Genomic DNA, 18,953 nt, shown 5'->3' on the forward strand with positions numbered 1-18,953 from the left:
GACTCCTCTGGGCTGGGAGAGCCCCACGGCTGCTCTTCTTCAGTCCCATCTTACTGTTTGGGCTTTAAAAAAAGGAGGGCAGAAGAGGGGAGGTAGGGATTAAGTACTAGTCGGCTCCTTGGAAGAGACCACCAGGTAATGAAATTATTCATAAGCATCTAGGAGAAAACAAGGGAATGCCTACCAGAACTGGATACTTGAAAACAAGCATCATACATGTCTGATTCTTCCTGATATGAGCAGGGCTGGGGCTGTAGAGGCAATGCCACTTGGCTGCAGCAATGTTTCTAGTCCTAAGGAAATGCCACCCAGGTGAGGATGCGAGTGCCCAAACAGACAGAGAAATGTTTGTGGAGGGGTGGCTGGTGATGGAAGAGCTGTGGAATGGCTGTTTCAGGTGGTTCAAGGGGAACTAGAGCTTTAAACCTCTGGTGGAACAGGGTTTGTGCTGGGACGAGCGGCTAGGAACATGAGTCCTGCAGCGGGGCCTGGTGGGGCAGTCCAGTCCTGCCTAAAAAATCAATTAGGGAAAAGAAAAACCTGCAAAAAAAATTGAGGAAACGAGTCCTACAGGTACCTTTAGGTGGAGAGTAAGGGCTGGGTCCCTACACACAACACACCTTTTCACTCGGAGGGGAAATCAAGCCTCTGAGGCATGTTCCCCGCAAAGCCTCGCCGAGGCCGCAAAGAGACCAGCTCCTATGGGTCCAAACCTGCCTCACTGCCCGAGCCTAGGCGCGCGTCCAATCAGCTGAGCCCGGGCGCACAAAGCGCACTCGAGCTGCTCCCCGAACACTCGCCCCCCGTCCCTCCTGCTTGGCTGCAATCCTTTCCACACGTTTCCGTTTCCTCGGGTGCTAGCCAATCGCTAGGCGAGGGTAGCTCGGATGGCTGTCGTAGTGGGACTTTCCGCCTGGATTTTCGTGTTGGTGGATTTTTGCCATTGGCTGCTCGACCCGTATTGCCCTGTAGAACAGCCATGGCAAGAAAGGCGCTGCAATTGGCTGACGGGTGTTGCTATTGGCTCGTGATGACTAGGAGAGGATAGGAGTGGGGCGGAGGAGGGAGATTGCGCGTTCTTTTTTTTTTTCCTCGTCCCCTCGCTTCTACCTTTCCGATTGGCTGAGATGGTGGCCGGACGAAATTTCCGATTGGTCAGCGCATGGTGTTGTTAGGCGAGTGAGGCAGCGCGAGGCGGAGTTTCCTCTTCCGATGAGTCGGTTCTGAGGTTCAGTCAGCACGACGCACCATCGCTTCTGCCAGTCTTTCCAAGACCTACCGTCATCCGTCCTAAGGAGCTGCTACCGGCCGCCTCGCCTCTTTTCCTCTCAGCGCCATGGCCTCAGGATCCGAGTAAGTGTGGGCCGTCCGCCGGCAGGCCGCGGCCTAGGCCCGCCTGCGGTGGCGCTGGGCCCGGCTTGGCCTAGCTCTCCTTACCTCGCCTTCGCGCGGAGCTACCCAGGCTGGGCCCGACGGCAGGCCCAATCCTCCTCCCGATCCCGCTGTGTCATTCAGGTTCTGAGGAAGTGGGGGTGGGGCCTGGAGGGGGATGGGCTGCTCTTCGTGTTTGCCCAGCCAGGAGCTTGTCCGCAGCGGGGCCCTGGGTGCCGCCGCCCCTCGCCTGCCAGGCCTCCTTGGGAAATGTTGAGTAATGGGGGGCGAGGCCTGGCAGGGGCCGTTTCGCTTGGGCTAGGCCTCAGCCAGGGAAGGCTTTGTTTTCCAGAGCCCAGAGCGCTGGAGTGAGCGGCTGGCCGGGACATGAAGGGGAAGAGGCGTGTCCTGGTCTCCTCCCCGCAGGTCTGCAGCGGCCCTCGGATCAGGGCTGGAAGAGACTTGGCATTGGAAGAGGAAGATTTGTTGTGCCGGACTGGTCCCTGTGGCAGCTGAGGCAATCAGCTATATTTTTGTCTCCAGTGTCTTGCCTCACTGTCTTCAGTTCCAGGCTGAGGGTCATATTTTGTGCTCCTCAGAAGTCAGTTGAATAATACTGGCCTCTCTGCTCCCAGCCCACGTGTGCAAGTCACTTCACAGTCCCTTGAGAGGAGTAAAAATAAAACCTAAAGCTAATTTCTAAATCCAAGAATACTTCAAGTGACTTGTTGGCTTCACCAGAGGCTCTTTTGGTCCCTTTAGTGTCTGTGGTTTATCTTTTCCTTTTCTTTTGCAACTTATGCAATTTAGATCCACTTGGTCTTATTAAGTCAGTTCCAGCAAGTTATGCCAAGAATTTAAGGTCTGTGGTAGAGCCTGTGATGGAAATGATGGTCTCAAAGGTGTAATTTGAGTCTGACGTGAGCAGTGTTTTTAAAAAGAAATTTATGTTTTTGCAAAGTTGTTCTCACCACACAGGAATCAAAGAAAGTTCCTATACAACTGGAAACCAGTTACTTCTTAGTTACAATTTTGGGGTCAATGCTGTTGGCAGCCATCTTGCCGAATTGAGCTTTAGCACAGAGTATAGCATTACAAGACCTAATAGAGTGTTTCTGAAGAGATTCTTGGATTTGTGTGAATACCTGTCTGAAAGAGTATTTGAGAATTTGGCATCTTGAGCATGGCTATGAACTCACTGATTGTTTGTCATGTGGTGTTCCAGTAAGTGGCTGCAATCATCAGATATTCCACTCATTTACTTCAAGGGATTTTTTTTTTTTTTTAATACTTACCCAAAGAAAGTAGTTCAGACTGTAATTAGGATGTTCAGGGTGGTAAAAATACACTGACAGATTTTATCTAGGAAGTGAGTTCATGAGGGTATTGATAGAAAGGTACACCAGCGTATAGGAGGCATGACTGTTTTCACTTTTGTTACTAAAGCTGGAATAATTTTGAGTTGGTGACTTTTGATTGTATATTTAACATAGACATGCAGGAACAAGTTAGTTCCCTACTTTATGTGGTGCTCTGAAGGTTGGTAGTTGTTTTCAGAAGATTCAGTAATTATTTTCTGATCTCACTCTTCATACTGTCTACCACAATAGCCTCTGGGCATTATCACATGCTGAACAAGGAGAGCTCTGATACAGAAAAGTGATGAAGTGATGTAATTGTAGAATCACAGAATGGTTTGGGTTGGAAGGGACCTTAACAATCATGTAGTTCCAACCCCTCTGCCATAGGCAGGGACACCTTTTGCTAGACCAGGTTGCTCAGTGCCGCATTGAGCCTGATCTTGAAACACTTCCAGGGCCAAAGGTTGGAACTAGATGATCTTTGAGATCCCTTCCAACCCAAACCATTCTATGATTTTATGAACCCCCAGGAGAGATGCAGTGATAGCAAATGGTGATAATAATATTCTAAATTGCTATTGGAAGATGGCTAGTGCTTGTCTGTCAAAGTCCTTACTCTTGTCTGTAAGAGAAATAACATCACTTTCCTTTGTAGCTGTTGTAATTTCTTAACACTTTTGTTTCTTTGTCAGCAGAACTGTTAGGTCAGATAACTAAACCTGACCCCATGTGTTTAGATGCTTACATGCTGTGTTTCTTGGAGAGTTTTATTCCATTCTTAATGCCTCTGAGCTTTTCAGTTGCTTTAAGTGCAGCAATGTACTGACAACATTGATCCAGTTTTTGCTTCTTACTTAGGAAACTGCAGATTCAGTTCTTCAGTACTAAAACTTCTTTTCTCAGATTCAGCAGAACTAAGTGGGCATCTTGCTGTGTTCTTCAGCACTGCTGTGTGTTGGAAGGTATCTGAACTTTTTTCCCAGATATATATAATACAACTTTATAGTATTTATTGGAAATTTTGGTCCAAAAGCTTCCACTTGCTGCCCAGTTCCTCTTCCATTTATTTTTATCTTGTATCCCAGACCATTTTTTAGGCTGCACAGCAATTTCTGTATCCTGAGGGACAGCTGATCAGTTTCAGTGATGATTTATATAAACAAAGTCTGGCAGTGGTTTCTTATCAAAAGGCCTTTGGATCCACATTTCATATGCAGAAGAATGTTATTTGCATTTACACTTTGAATAGGCTAAATTTTTTTTTTTGTATCCCTTAGCTCAAGTTTTAAAATATACATGCTAAATTAATTTCCAGTGTCCAGGAATGTTGAGGCAAGGTCCTTACAAGTGGTTGTTTTTATCCACTGTTTTAACCACAAGATCCTGTTTGGCCTGATGATGTATTGGTTTCAGTTTTCTTGTTGCAGTCTCTGTTTTCCTGGAAATCCCAGACCTTTTAGGACTTTACCAGGAGCATGTTTTAGGTTTAAGATGGAATGAATTAATGAGCTCCTCCCTGGATATATCCAATACCCTTTATTATGTCTTTTTTGGGTTTAGAAAATGAATCTGTAACATCTCACATGGTCATTGAAAGGGATGGATGTCGATTTCTCACCTCTTGCATTCTTTAATGAAGAGAGGGAAAAGGTGGCTTTTAAAAATGCAGTGAACATGTCAAGTGATATACTGCTGATACAGTCTGTGTTTATGCTGTGTAGCTGCTTGCTCTGCCACTTCCACTCAAGGTTTGATTTCTTCTGGTTATTTTGTCCCTAAAACAGCAAAATGGAGTATCCAGCACCATTGTCCACAAAGCTTCCTACTCTTTGCTGGTGCTTGTTGTTTTCTTAGGACAAAGGAAGATTTTTTTTTTTTTTTTTTTTTTTTGGTGAGAATCAAACCAAACTGTGCTAAGTTTCTGTTTCGACCTTAGTCACTGGCACATCTGGACTGCTTTGAGAGAATAGTCAGATGCCCACCAAGGCAAGTTACAGTAGTCTGCTGCTATTGTGGCTGGCTAATGTACAGCTTCTAAGAGCTCTTTAGGAATCAGTTGGTTCAAGTTCATGTTTCTTTTGTAAAATGAATTATTTACTGTATTAGATTTTGAAGTAAATCAATTAATCTGCCTTTCTTCCATTTCCTTGTTGTTTGGTGTGCTCCATTTTGTCAAGGCAAACAAATTATCTGTCATATCTTATGGCATAGTAGGTTAGAGCTGCAGTGAGTCCTGTGAAGGTATTATGAAAAGGTGCTTATATCTTTAAAAAATAGTAAGCCCCATTTTTCATGAGCACTTGGATATTTCTACTGGCTTGCTAGGTTTAACTAATAGGCTTTGACACGCTAAACTCTTAAAACTCTTCCTGTCAGGGGAGCTACAGCATTGTCCTTTAATTCCTTTATTTATCTGGGATTTGACACTAAATAGACTTGAACTTTTGTTTCTGTGGCAGCAGTTATATGTGATTTCAGATCAGTCTTACTAATTCTTTTAGGCAAAGCATCTTAGAGTCAGCAGCATCTCACTGGCCACTTCTTTTCATAGATAGCTTCATAGCTTGTATCCATTTGAGTAGTGGATTGACTGATTCCAGACCCCCTTCCCAAACGCAGATTGGCTTCTCTTCCAGGTACCTCCTCCCAGTTTATGTACGGGGCATGAAATTCTATGGTGTGGAATATCCCTTTGGCCAGTTCAGGTCAGCTGTCCCAGCTATGCTCCCTCCTGGTTTCTTTTGTACAGCTCCTTACTGGCAGAGCATGAGACACTGAAAAGCCCTTGTCTCAGGGTAAGCACTGCCCAGCAACAACCAAAACATCAGTGAGTTATCAGCATTATTCTCATACTGAATCCAAAACACATCACTGTACCAGCTACTGAGAAGAAAATGAATTTTTATCCCAGACAAAACCAGAACACTTGCAAACAAGTATCATTTCTAAAAGACAAGACAACAAAGAAACCTGTAGAAAATGGAGAACAAAACAGGGGTGGGTGTGAAAGGGAGAGCAATATCACTTGGACTCGTTAACTTCTGTTTTTTCTCCCAGCTCTAAAGCCGATGACTTATCAACTGCTATTCTGAAGCAGAAGAACAGGCCTAATCGGTTAATTGTTGATGAAGCCATCAATGAAGACAACAGTGTTGTGTCACTGTCCCAGGTGTGTCACCTATAAAAGCAAAGCATTTCATCTGGCAATTTGCAAGCTGTTGCTGTCTTTTAACTTGAAATGTAATTTTGCAACATGAATCTAAGTATTTGTGTCAGAAGCTGCAGCAGTTACAAGTGAGGGAGGTGGGTTAAACAAAAAATCATATATAATAATTATTAATAAACGATAAAATACATTCTAACTTTTAAAATTCACTTGAGCTCATGCCCTTAGTCTGGCTTTAGGATTAGATCTTGACTAGTGTAGAGAAAACCTGTCTTTGTAGATCTAGTATATCACTTCGAAGATGTAATCCTCCAAAGTCAACTAACTCTCCTTCAAAGGCTTGAATTCATAGAATCATTAAGGTTGGAAAAGACCTCCAAGATCACTGAGTCCAATCTTTGACGAAAAACCACCATGTCAACCAAACCATAGCACTAAGTGCCATGTCCAGTTGTTTCTTAAATACTTCCAGGCATGGTGACTCCACCACTTCCCTGGGTAGTCTGTTCCAATGCTTAACAACTCTTTCCATGAAGAAATTCTTCCTGATGTCCAACCTGAACCTCCCCTGGCGCAGCCTGAGGCCATTTCCTCTTATCCTGTCACTGGTTGCCTGGGAGAAGAGGCCAACCCCCACCTGGCTACAATCTCCTTTCAGGTAGTTGTAGAGAGTGATAATGTCTCCCCTGAGCCTCCTTTTCTCCAGGCTCAACAACCCCAGCTTCCTCAGCCACTCCTCATATCACTGACTCTCTAGACCCTTCACCAGCCTTGTTGCCCTTCTCTGGACATGCTCAGCATCTCAATGTCCTTCTTGTGAGGGGCCCAAAACTGGACACAGTACTAGAGGTGTGCCCTCACCAGTGCTAAGTACAGGGGGACAACCACTTCCCTAGTCCTGCTGGCCACGCTATTTCTGATACGAGCCAGGATGCCATTGGCCTTCTTGGCCACCTGGTCACAAGCTGACTCATGTTCAGCTGCTGTCGACCAGCAACCCCAGGTCCTTTTCCACTGGTCCACTTTCCAGTTACTCTTCCCCTAGCCTGTAGCGCGGCATGGGGTTGTTGTGACCCAAATGCAGGACACAGCACTTCATCTTATTGAACCTCTTACTGTTGGCCCTGGCCCATCAATCCAGCCTGTCCAGATTCCTCTGTAGAGCCTTCCTACCCTCCAGGAGATCAACACTCCCACCCAAGTTAGTATCATCTGAGAACTTACTGAGGGAGCAGTTGATCTCCCCATGCAGATTATCAATAAAGATATTAAACAGGACTGGGCCCAACACTGATCCCTGAGGGACACCACTGGTGACTGGCTGCCAACTGGATGTAGCACCATTCACCACCATGCTCTGGGCCATGCCATTCAGACACTTCTTAACCCAGCAGAGTGTACCTGTCCAAGCTGTGGGCTGCAGCATTCTGCAGGAGAATGCCATGGGAGACAGTGTTAAAGGCTTTACTGAAGTCCAGGTAGACAACATCCACAGCCTTTCCCTCATTCACTAGGCAGGTCACCTGGTCAGAAAAGGAGCTCAGGCTAGTCAGGCAGGACCTGCCCCTCTTAAATCCATGCTGTGTGGGCCTGATCCCCTGGTTGTTCTGTCTGCTATGAATCTTGCTGGGCACTGAGGTCAGACTGACAGGCCTATAGTTTCCCAGATCTTCTTTCCAACCCTTCTTGCAGATGGGTATCCCATTGGCCAAGCTCCAGTCCTTTGGGACCTCCCCTGTTAATGAGGTCTGCTGATAAATGATGGAGAGTAGCTTGGTGAGCTCTTCTACCAGCTCTATCAGTACTTTCAGGTGAATCTTATCTGGCTTCATAGACCTGTGAGAGTGTAAGGGGCTCAGCAGGTCACTAACTGCTTCCTTCAATTGTTTTGTCAGAAGTTTGTTCTAATGCTGTTATTGGTTACAGGCAAAAATGGATGAGCTGCAGCTGTTCAGAGGAGATACTGTCCTGCTAAAAGGAAAGAAGAGGAGAGAAGCAGTCTGCATTGTTCTGTCAGATGATACCTGCTCAGATGAAAAGATTCGTATGAATAGGGTTGTTCGAAACAACTTGAGAGTGCGCCTGGGTGATGTCATCAGGTGAGGACTGGTTTGTTGAGTATCTCTGGGTTGCCTAAATAATTTGTGCCCTGGCTTTGAATTGTTTTGGTCTGTAGCAGAGACAGGGTCCTGCAGGAAGTATTCTTGCATCTTCCAGAGGAGGTCACAGAAATGTTTTCAAGTGTGTATCTTGCATCTCAGTTTACTTTTGCATGTGTTTCTGACTGTATGCGTATTCAAATTAATACTAAAAAATTATGCCCAAGATTCTTGAATACTCTTTGGGACCTTCACAAGCCCATGTCCTGTCATTAAATTAAGTAGTTGAATTATCCCACTGTTGTCATAGTATTCTTCCCAAATTTACATTGTCAAATGTATTTGCAAGTTTTTTCCATCTTAATTTTTAATGCTTGCAAGATAACTGAAAACTAGTAAGCAGCATTGTAATTGATTTTATAGTATGACTAGCTCAAGCACTGAGCTGCCCTATAACAAACAGAAGCTAAAACTTGAAGCGGTCAAATATCAAGATTAAAAATCCCTGAAGGTTATTTATATTCCAGTTTTTGTTATAAAATAATTTTAAAATAAGAAATGCTTGAAGTGTTGCAGAAATTTTGTACAATGCTTGCAGAAAGTAGTGGGAAAGCATTGAAGGATATGTTTTGGCTTACAGGAGGCAGGTTCCATTCTATGATGGGAGTGGAAAGAAAAAATGTCAGCACTTCTTAAACATAAAAATGCTAATTTGCAGGTTTAGATATGTGAGAGCAGACATTTATTTCTCCCCAGCATTTTTCTAATCTGGAATACTGTGCATGTTCTGGGAAAATTTGAGCCTGGTTTCTGATACTAGACTTCCTGGGGTGTTATAAATGAGCAGCCGATTTGATTAATAAAAAAGGAATTTGTTCTATTATCAAAATAGAATTGTAAAAAGCCACAAGCAAAAATCAGTTAGGTGCTGTGCTGGGTGAACAGTGTTGGGGGGGTGGGGGCTCTCCATAGCACCTCTCCACTGTGCTTCACAAACTGACTGTCCCAGGGTGCTTTTTATATGTTTTCAGGGGTCCTTTGGAATACATTTCTTGCAGACAAATATTCATGGTGTTTTGGGCGTATATGTTGTAATCTTGTCGGGTTTCTTGAAAATACACTTCTTGCAGACAAATATTTATGAGTGCATATTGTTATAATCTTATCGGAGGGAGGTTTCTTGGAAATAGGCCCCTTGCAGACATGTTGGCCTTGCTGCATATCACTATAATCTCATCAGAGAAGGTTTCTTGGAAATATGCTAGGATTCTTGTTGGACAAGATTATAACTTTAGCATGAATTTATTTATGCTCTGTATCAGTTCCCCCCCCCTTTCTCTATTAATTCATTAATTCATGCTTTTAGGATAAATTTTGATAAAGTTTGCTTATTTTTTAATTTCATAATCAGTATTTACAATTAATAATTTTTCATAAGATTGGTTGTTCTAGTATTTGATTCTTTTTATTTGGGTGCTCAATCATATATCAATGCAAGTGCCTATTGTATCCTGAGTTATATTTTGGCTGCACAGTAGCTTAATGCTACTTGTAAAATACCTCTCTGTTAAAATTCCTTTTTGTCATGTCTGAGCTTCAAATCTGGCCAGAGCTTCAGCAGCTCCTCTCTTTTTATTTTCTTTCAGTTCCATTATTTTAGATATTTTGGGTGTTCGCTTGGATTGACCAGTTTTCATTGTAGCTAACTCGGGATCAATGGGCATTGCTGCTATTTGCGTGCTTTGGACAACAGAATGGATTAGTTGGATAAAACATGGTATGAGACAAAGCAGAAATAATAGCCCCATTATTGAACATAATATTAAAAATCCTATTTTTTTCCACCAAGCTCCCCCTCCAAACAATTGATCCTACCAAGAAGCTTGAAGGATAGAATTCCATTTTTGAACTGGTACATGTGCTACTTTCTTAATTTCTGCCACAAGGTTTCTTATGGTTTCTCCATAGTCATCTGTTTCTACACAGCATTCGGATTCATTGAACTTTCCACAGACTCCCGCTTCTGCTAACAAGTAGTCTAAAGTGATTCAGTTTTGATACACAAATGCTTGCATTTCTGAGTGCTGTTTAGCTAATAACTTGAGAGCATCAGAAGTATGATTTGATATGATTTCTACCATGGCTTGAAGTCTTATTAGTTGGTTTAATAGGTAAATTTGGGTCCTATATCCCCAGCTCCTGTCTTGAGCCCAAGTTGCTGGACTGTAGTAAGCTATTATTCTTTCTGCAGGCCATTCATCTTCACACCACTTCTGATTCCCTCCTGCTTTTGGAAACTCAAGATTCAGCTCTCTCTTTTCTCTGGCTAGGGTTTCATATAGGGGTGCTCCTAACAGTTTACTTTCAGACTTTGGTTGCACGAAGAAGGAGGGTCGAATCATTCCCAGAGTACAGGATCCTATCTGCCTGCGGGGTAATTCACTGTATGCCTTTCCCCCACATATCCAGTATATTCTGTCAGGTGCTTTCCATTGGTCATTTACAGTTTCTGGTTTCTCCCAGTAATTCTTTAAGCTCTTTAAGGATCGGTAAGGATTAGCTCCAGGGCTTTTGTGTCAACATAATTTAATTTGATCATTCCATTCACAATTTGTCTTTTTTGTTCGACTCCCATATCCAGCAGGGGTTTCTGGTTGCCAGACTTTGGTATTGTTATTTGAATTTACTGCTTAAGTGAATATGCAAGGAGTATATCCCACTGCCGCGGCGACGGAAAGCCCGGAGCACCGCGACTTCTCTAGAGAAACAGCCCTGAGAAGGGCCGGGTTGAAGTGCGTGAGCAGCTTCGAGCGGTCGAGTGATTCCAGCTCAGCTCAGTAGTAGTTCAATGATTTCAGCGCGGCGGCGGCGGCAGGCAGGCAACACAGGAAGCAGGGACGAGAATGCTGGTCCAGTGTTCCACCAAGGCACGAGCCTTTATTCAGGCAGAGCTTCGGCGAAGGGTGCCGGTAACAGCGAATCTGCCAAACAGGGGAAAAGCCGGGATATTTATGGGGAAGGAGAGGGGCGGGGGGAAGCCCGAGATACCTGTATCGGGGTGGGACAGCAGGGGGGAACACCAATGGGGCACAACAGTTTAACATATCTAACTCAAAGACCCCTGGGAGCGATACATTGTCTCTCTCTGAGTAAAAGGTGTCTTGCCTCCAGAAGAGAGACAGGATCTCGGGCTCGGCGGGCTCCTCCGTACCCACATCCCACTACTTCAGTATATCTTTTTCCTTCTCTGCTGATACAAACTGTTCCAATTAGTTGGTGATCTAAAACCTTCCCTTTGGATTGTTTTAATGTTTTGGAAATTTGGGTGTGATTCCATTTTAGAAGTTGCTCTTGAGTTAAGCTCTCACCTTTCCATGGCCATTTCTCAGCTGATTTAAGCCCTCCACAAATCCAACAATTAGATAATCCTAATTCTGTAGTGATCTCTTGTATTAGATCTACAAAAAGGTTCTTGTTTGAGTTGGGTAGATTCCAATTACCATACTGTTGTTCTAACTGTTCATATTGTTCATTTAATGCTTTTAGCTGTTCTTGTTCTATCTCCTTTTTTTTTGCCTCTGACTTTTGTTTTTCTAATTCTTGAGCTGTCTGTTTCAATTTACTTTCTGGATCTACTCCATTCCTTGCAGAACAGAATGTTCTGCTGTATCGTAAGCAAATTTGGTCATCATTACTGTCAAGAAGATTAGTTATTATGGGCTCGTTGCTGAGAGAAACTATTTTACCATATTTCAGATTTTCTCCAACCCAGTATGTCTTCCCTCCCATAGTGCACATTTTTAGTTGGTTGTGATTATAGCATGTTGCACTAACTTGGGAACGTGCCATAAACATTGATTCCATTATTCCTCCGATCTATACTGAATGGTTACATTTGTTACAGGTGGGAACAATAGGTTCTAACCCAGCAGCTTGTTTGTGTAATGAATGGGTCAGTATTTTCTTACTCCCTGCTGTAGATTGCACCTCTAACCACCGATTTTTAGGTGTCGCTCTTGGGTCATAGCAGATTACTCTTTTTTTTATCTGGCACATTTTATACCGAGTGTGGGTATGCTCACATTCTCTTATTTTGTTGCTGGTTTTGCAGTCATAGTGGGTGCGATATGCCAGGGTTTCTATGACCCTTTGTCTTGTCAGGGTGTTTTTAAAACACTGCCTACAGTCTTGGGTTGAGCTTTGCTTCTCAATGCTGGGGTAATTCTTGGGGAGCAGACTGATAGTTCTGCCCATTATCAGACTCAGAACCACCAGGGTGTTCCCCACACATGTACTCCTCTGCCTCTGCCTACGGCCACAGGGCTGCGGCCTGCGGCGAGGGAGTCCATCTTCTCAGCAGCAGGGGTATCCTTCAGGGGATCCATGGGTGGAACAAGGTGCATATTTTCTCTTAAAGGCATCCCACTCTGATATTTTGACTGCGTCAGCATTACAGTTTGTTTGCTGACACTCATAAGCACTTGTGCCTTTGACCTCAGTTTACCTCTCATCCCTTCTTGATACAATCTATACCACTCTGGGGAATCTAATTAGAATATGCCCAAGTTAGTAGCGACCACTAATGAATTGCTGGTTATAGAGGTTTCTTCTACCCAGCACACTGGGAAAAGCCCTTTAGGTTTATATCTGCGCCTACAGTTTTTAACCCAAATTTCTTGACAATAATAGCACCTAAAATGAACAAAAGGATAACATTCTCACTCTGGTACCAGACACGTTGTCTTGTCTTCATCAGTCATTTGTATATTGATTCAGCTTTATCCTCAAACTTCCTGGAGGAGAAGTCACTTTCCATTCAGGTGTTCTCTTTTGGTGTTCAATCTTCTTTACTCAGGAATGGTGTGTCCAACCTTTTTAAGCCGTTTGTACTGAGGTGTCTATGGTTAAAAGCACAAGGAAAGGACCCTCCCAGTGAGGTTTGAGGGAGACTTCTTTCCAAGTTTTAATTAACACTTCATCTGCTGGTTGTATTTTATGTATGGCAAACCCCAAAGGAGTGTTTTGCATTATTAACCCTTTTTTTTCTCAGCTCCTTCAAATTCTTATTGATGGCTATTAAATAAGGCTGGATTTGGTTATCTTCCAGCCTTGGATGTCCTACTGGCATCCCGTGCTCATATGGCATTCCATAAAGCATCTCAAAGGGTGACAGTCCACTCTCGGAGTGTGGCATAGTTGGTATGTTTAGCAGAGCTAAGGGGAGGCACTTAACCCATGACATTTTTTCTCTAGCATCAATTTTGACAGCTGGGCTTTTAGTGTTTGCTTCATCCTTTCTACTCGTCCAGAGCTCTGAGGGTGCCACGGGGTGTGGTATTCCCAGTGGATGCCTAAAGCGTCTGCCAGTTGTTTAATGATTTTTGATGTAAAGTGTGTCCCCTGATCTGAATCAATATGATCTATTATGCCGTACTGTGGTATTATTTCCTCCAACAGTACCTTTGACACTGTTTGAGCTGTGGCTCTGGTACTAGGAAAGGCTTCTACCCAATGTGTTAACTCATCTACTATTACTAACAGATATTTATACCTCCCCACTTTGGGTAGCTCAGTAAAATCTATTTGGATTCTTTCAAGCGGTTGATATGCTAAAGGGCAGCCTCCTAATGGAGTCTGCCACATCCTTGTCTTATCTTTTGACATGTCATACACCCTAACGCTTCTTGTTTTGCTAGCTCAGATTCCTTTACACCCAAAAAACTTCAGAAACTGCTCTGCAAGTGCTCGTGCCCCCCAATGAGTCTGTTGATGTAACCTACTCAAAACTTTCTTTGTATAATTTCTAGATAGCAATTCTCTTCAATCGGGATGTCTCCATTTGTTTTCTTTCCACTCGCCCCCCATCTTTTTATATTCTTCAATTTCTTTTGAGGTGGGACAGGAGGGATATTCCTGAAATTCATCTCTTTTAATTTCTGGAATATCTATTACTAATAGTGCTGCCTTCTTAGCTTCCATATCTGCTAAATTATTGTGTCTAGTCCTAAATTGCATCCCCATTTGGTAGCTCTTAACATGGACTACAGAAATTGCTTCTGGTCCCCTAATAGCTTCTAGGATTTCTTTTATCAATTCTTCATGAATCAATCCTTGCCCTCGGGTACTAGTTAAACCTCTTTCTTCCCAGATTTTTCCAAAGGTGTGGACTACTCTGAAGGCATATTTGGAGTTGGTAAAAAATGTCCCTTTCTTTTTTCTTAACCTCTTAAGTGCTTGTAAAACTGCATACAGCTCGCAAGCTTGTGCTGACCAACTAGCACTTAAGGGTCTTGATTCTACAACTTCTCCCAACTTTCCATCTATTATTGTATATCCTGACTTTCTTTTCCTTTCTATGACTCTTGAGGACCTATCTAGAAACCACTTTTCTCCTTCTTCTAGTTCTTCTTCTTCTAAATCTGGTCTTATCTTTGTAATTCCACCACTTCTGCACAATTATGATTATATACCTCCAATGGTTCACCAAATAGGAACTGTGCTGGATTTTGAGTGGTAGTTATTTGCAATTCCAGGTCAAGGTAATGAATTAGTATAGCCTCATATTTTAAAAGCCTAGCATCTCTGAGCCATTTGTCTGCTTTCTGTTGTAAAATGCTTCTTGCATTTTGGGGGGTCTATACTATTAGTGAGGCTCCAAAGGTGATCTTTTTGGCCTCTTCTACTAATAGTGCCACTGCTACTATTGCTTGTAGGCAAGTGGGCCAGCCTTGGCTTACGGGGTCTAAAAGTTTCGACATATACCCCACAGGTTTTTTAGTTCCAGCCCAATCTTGCGTTAATACTCCATGAGCAGTATGGTTAACATTTACAAACAGCTGAAACTGCCTCTTTACATCAGGAAGGCTTAATACTGGAGCTGTTATAAGAGCTTCCTTTAATTCTTTAAATCCTTTTTCATCTTGTTCTGTCCATTTTATTCTCTCAGTAGTCAGTTTCTCATATAAGAATTTTACTTTCTCACTATACCTTTCAATCCACTGCCTGCAATGCCCTGAAAGTCCCAATAGTTGTCTAACTTCTCTTTTTGTCTGCGGGGGGGGTGGTAATGCAACAATTCTAGCTACTCTTTCAGGGTCTAATTTCTTTTTCCCTCTTGTAATCCAGTGCCCTAGGTACTTTACCTCTGGTTCAGTAAACTGTAACTTTGATTTTGATACCTTTAACCTTTTCTTCCCTAAGAAATTTAACAATGCTATTGTGTTTGTTCTTAATACTTCTTCTTTCTGACCAGCTATTAACAAGTCATCAACATACTGTAAAAGCTTGATTCCTTCTGTTGGCACAAACTGACTTAGCTGCTCCAATGCTTGTCCAAATAAATTGGGAGAATCGACAAACCCCTGGGGAAGCACTGTCCATCTAAGCTGTTGTTTTCTTTTTGTGTTGGGGTCCTCCCACTGAAAGGCAAAGTAATCTCAACTATTTTTTGCTAATGGACAAGTCCAGAAGGCATCTTTCAGATCTATCACACTATACCAGGTGTCTTCCAGAGAAATTTGGTTCAAAAGGGTGTATGGGTTTGCAACCACTGGAAAACATGTTTGTCCTTTGGTTGACTGCCCTCAGGTCTTGGAACTAACCTATAGGTTCCATCAGTTTTCCGTACCGGTAAGATGGGGGTGTTGTGCCTTGACGTGCAAGGTTCCAGAGTCCCCCTTTTTATTAATTCATCAATTACAGGTTTTAACACTTTTCTTCCTTCCATAGAAATGGGATATTGTTTGACCCTAATTGGGTCTTCTGGTCTTTGTATTTCAATGGAAATAGGTTCAATTTCTAACTTTCCAACCTCTCATTGCGCATGCCAGACTTGAGGATTAATTTTACTTTCATCCTCTTGAGTTAGTCTGTACAGGCTTACTATGAGTTTTTTTTCTTGTACTGTCAAGTTTATTCCTAGAGCTACAATCAGATCTCTTACTAATAAATTATAATCTGCCTCTTCAACTAGTAACAAATTTCCTAAACAGATCTTAGTTCAGATCTGACTCTATTTCTACATCTCTAATAACTGGGACTTTAAAGGGTTCTCCTTTTGTCCCTACTACTACCATGGTATCTTTACTCTTTATGCATCTTTTTGGCAATTTCTGGACAGTACTTCATTCAGCCCCCGTATCAATCAGAAAAGATACCTCCTCCTTATGGGGTCCTATTTTTAATTTTATCAAGGGCTCAGGTGGTGGTTTGGACCCCAAAATAAAGAGCCCCTGACCCCCCTAGTCTTCTTGAAAGATCTTTTCATCTTGCGTTCTTTTTCTACAATTCTTTTTCAGATGCCCTTTCTTCTTGCAGTAATAGCATTCAGGACATACTAATTTTTTCTCTTACTTTTCTCCTTGTCCTCCTTGGAGAGGGAGAACAAGTAACCCTGGGGGGGGCGTTGGTATCGTGTTTTGTCCAGGCTGAGGTGGGGGTTGGGTCGGCTCAATGATTTGAGGCTGAGGTGCCAGATATGGGGGAGGAAGGTAATTAAGTGGGTTCCAAGCCTCGTCCTCGGTCTCAGCTGGCTTTTTGGTCTTAACGGTAAATAACTTAGCTGCTGATCTTATCCATATCTTTGCATAGTCTCTCTCCTCCTGATCTGAGGGTTCTTTACTATTTACATACATATCTAGAGCTTGACAGACTCAGCCATTGAACGACCCGAACATGGGCCAGATCAAATGGTCTCTAATTTCTTTTCCCCTCCTCAAGCTTCCATGCAGTAATGAATCACCTTCTCTTTAGATTTCCCTTCTTTTGAGGGCCAGTTTTCCTAGTTTTTTAACAAAAACCCCAGCGGGCTATCTGGTGGAATTTCTGGGATTTCCCTCCTCCTTTCTCCCGAGGACATTTCTTGGAATCCTCTCTGGGTTTTGCTTTTTTTCTGTTCCATTTTATTAAATGTCTCAGTCTAATTCTCAATCCCTACCCCATCTCAATGCCCAGATCCTTATCAGGATCCCGAGAAAATAAAAAAAAAGCGCAAAACAAAAAACAACGTGCTTCTGGGGGGGGGTTTGCAATCGCTCGCAGTTTCTGTTGCGCCTTAGTCACGTGTACTGATTTTCAATTGGCTGGTTCTCACCGTGCTGGACCAGTTCTGTTTCCGTTTTTACTGATCTTCCAGCCAGTGGGGACCATCCTGTGGAGTTTTTGATCGGTAACGTGCTCCCTTTTTATTTTCTCCCTTTCCTCTCTCCCCTGGACCTCCTGGTCCTAGGCTAAAAAGGGTTTACCGGGTTCCTGGGAGTGTATCTTTCCTTTTTAACCACCCCCCCCTCCCCCCCCATGACCGATGTCCAAACTCCTTTTCCTGAAGTTTGGATTTTACATACTCAATGAGCCTCTTCAAAATCGCTTCCCCCTTTCACTGACCTAACCCCTTGTGGGATATAGGCACTGTGGTTTGTCAGGGGTCCGCTCTCATTCCGTGACTATGTCACGTCTCATTCATACGCTCAGTCACACCTACTCAACCAGCAGTACTTATGGTCTATTTCCAGCGTGTGTCTCTGTGCATGCAGAATTACGAGTTTAATGTACCATGGTTCCGAGGACTCCTCTTTGGATCCTCTGTGAGCCCCTGGGAGCGCTGAGCTTGTTTCTCTCTTTTGCTTATGGCTTGTACTTTAATTCAGTATTTGAGTGCAACGGGGTTTGTTGGTCTCCCTACACTGTCAGGCTGCTGAAATAGCGGGGCCACCCCCCGGTTGAAGAGGGAGAGTCACAAAACCTGAAGTTGCATCGTGGTCACCAATCTGTTATAAATGAGCAGCAAATTTGATTAATAAAAAAGGAATTTGTTCTATAATCAAAATAGAATTGTAAAAAGCCACAAGCAAAAATCAGTTCAGCGCTGTGCCGGGCGAACAGCATCAGGTATGATGGGGGGGGGGGCTCTCCGTAGCACCTCTCCACTGTGCTTCACAAACTGTGACTGTCCCAGGGTGCTTTTTATATGTTTTCAGGGTTTTCAGGGGTCCTTTGGAATACATTTCTTGCAGACAAATATTCATGGTGTTTTGGCTGTATATGTTGTAATCTTGTCGGGTTTCTTGAAAATACACTTCTTGCAGACAAATATTTATGAGTGCATATTGTTATAATCTTATCGGAGGGAGGTTTCTTGGAAATATGCCCCTTGCAGACATGTTGGCCTTGCTGCATATCACTATAATCTCGTCAGAGGAGGTTTCTTGGAAATATGCTAGGATTCTTGTTGGACAAGATTATAACTTTAGCATGAATTTATTCATGCTATGTATCACATGGGGTGATATCTTAAATAATCTTTAAATACAAAAGGTGTTTCATATGAACTGTAGAGGAGAGATGTCACACTATATTAGTAACGGTGAAAGTACGACACAGACTCTCTAGCCTTGGTTGCAAAAGAGAGCAAGTTTTATTCTTCCAGATCTTCTTTTATAGACAGTTCTGAGAAGGTCCAAAATGGTAAAACTCTTACTGGTCATGAAACTAACACATCACCATAACTGGACAGTTAGGAACACCACCCCTTGACCGTTTCTTGCAAGAAAAACAACAAGGCGACAAACCACGCCTCCAAAGATTGTTTTCCCTCTCCAAGGACTGTTTTGATTCTTCCTTATTATTTCTCAGGCCACACTTTCCCTGGCCGGTCTGAGAAAGTTATGTGACTGTCTCGGTTTAGAAGACAGGTGTCTGCTAGGGAGGGCAGGAGCCTCCCTTGGAATGAAAATGTAGACCCCCTCCCTCTGAATTACTCTAATTTTGAAATCAAGGGGCTCTCAGGCAGAGAGTTGGGGATAGGAATAACACTTCTTTACTAGTATGTATAACAAGGCAAACAAACAACAATAAGTACAGCATTAACAACAAAACGGAACCGTATACCCTGTGACAGCCTTCTCAGCCGAGATAGGAAATAATGGAGGAGAGGCTTTGCTTTACAAACTTCCTCAGGCA

At 43.1% G+C, this 18,953-nt stretch overlaps 1 protein-coding gene across 1 annotated transcript in view; it reads left to right on the forward strand.

Annotated features, from left to right (window-relative positions):
- Positions 1–1,051: 1,051 nt before the first annotated feature.
- LOC148183426 (transitional endoplasmic reticulum ATPase-like) overlaps positions 1,052–18,953 on the forward strand; it is a 52,772-nt gene continuing 34,870 nt past the window's right edge. The window contains exons 1-3 of the mRNA XM_088061410.1: positions 1,052–1,353; positions 5,790–5,901; positions 7,825–7,997. Of these exons, the coding sequence (XP_087917536.1) occupies positions 1,337–1,353; positions 5,790–5,901; positions 7,825–7,997 (302 nt within the window). The 5' untranslated portion in view covers positions 1,052–1,336. The remainder of the gene's footprint in view (positions 1,354–5,789; positions 5,902–7,824; positions 7,998–18,953) is intronic.

Source organism: Pseudopodoces humilis, chromosome 12, assembly GCF_049639895.1.
Source record: "Pseudopodoces humilis isolate 2021_Gansu_Grassland_sample_001 chromosome 12, ASM4963989v1, whole genome shotgun sequence".
Classification (NCBI taxonomy): domain Eukaryota; kingdom Metazoa; phylum Chordata; class Aves; order Passeriformes; family Paridae; genus Pseudopodoces; species Pseudopodoces humilis.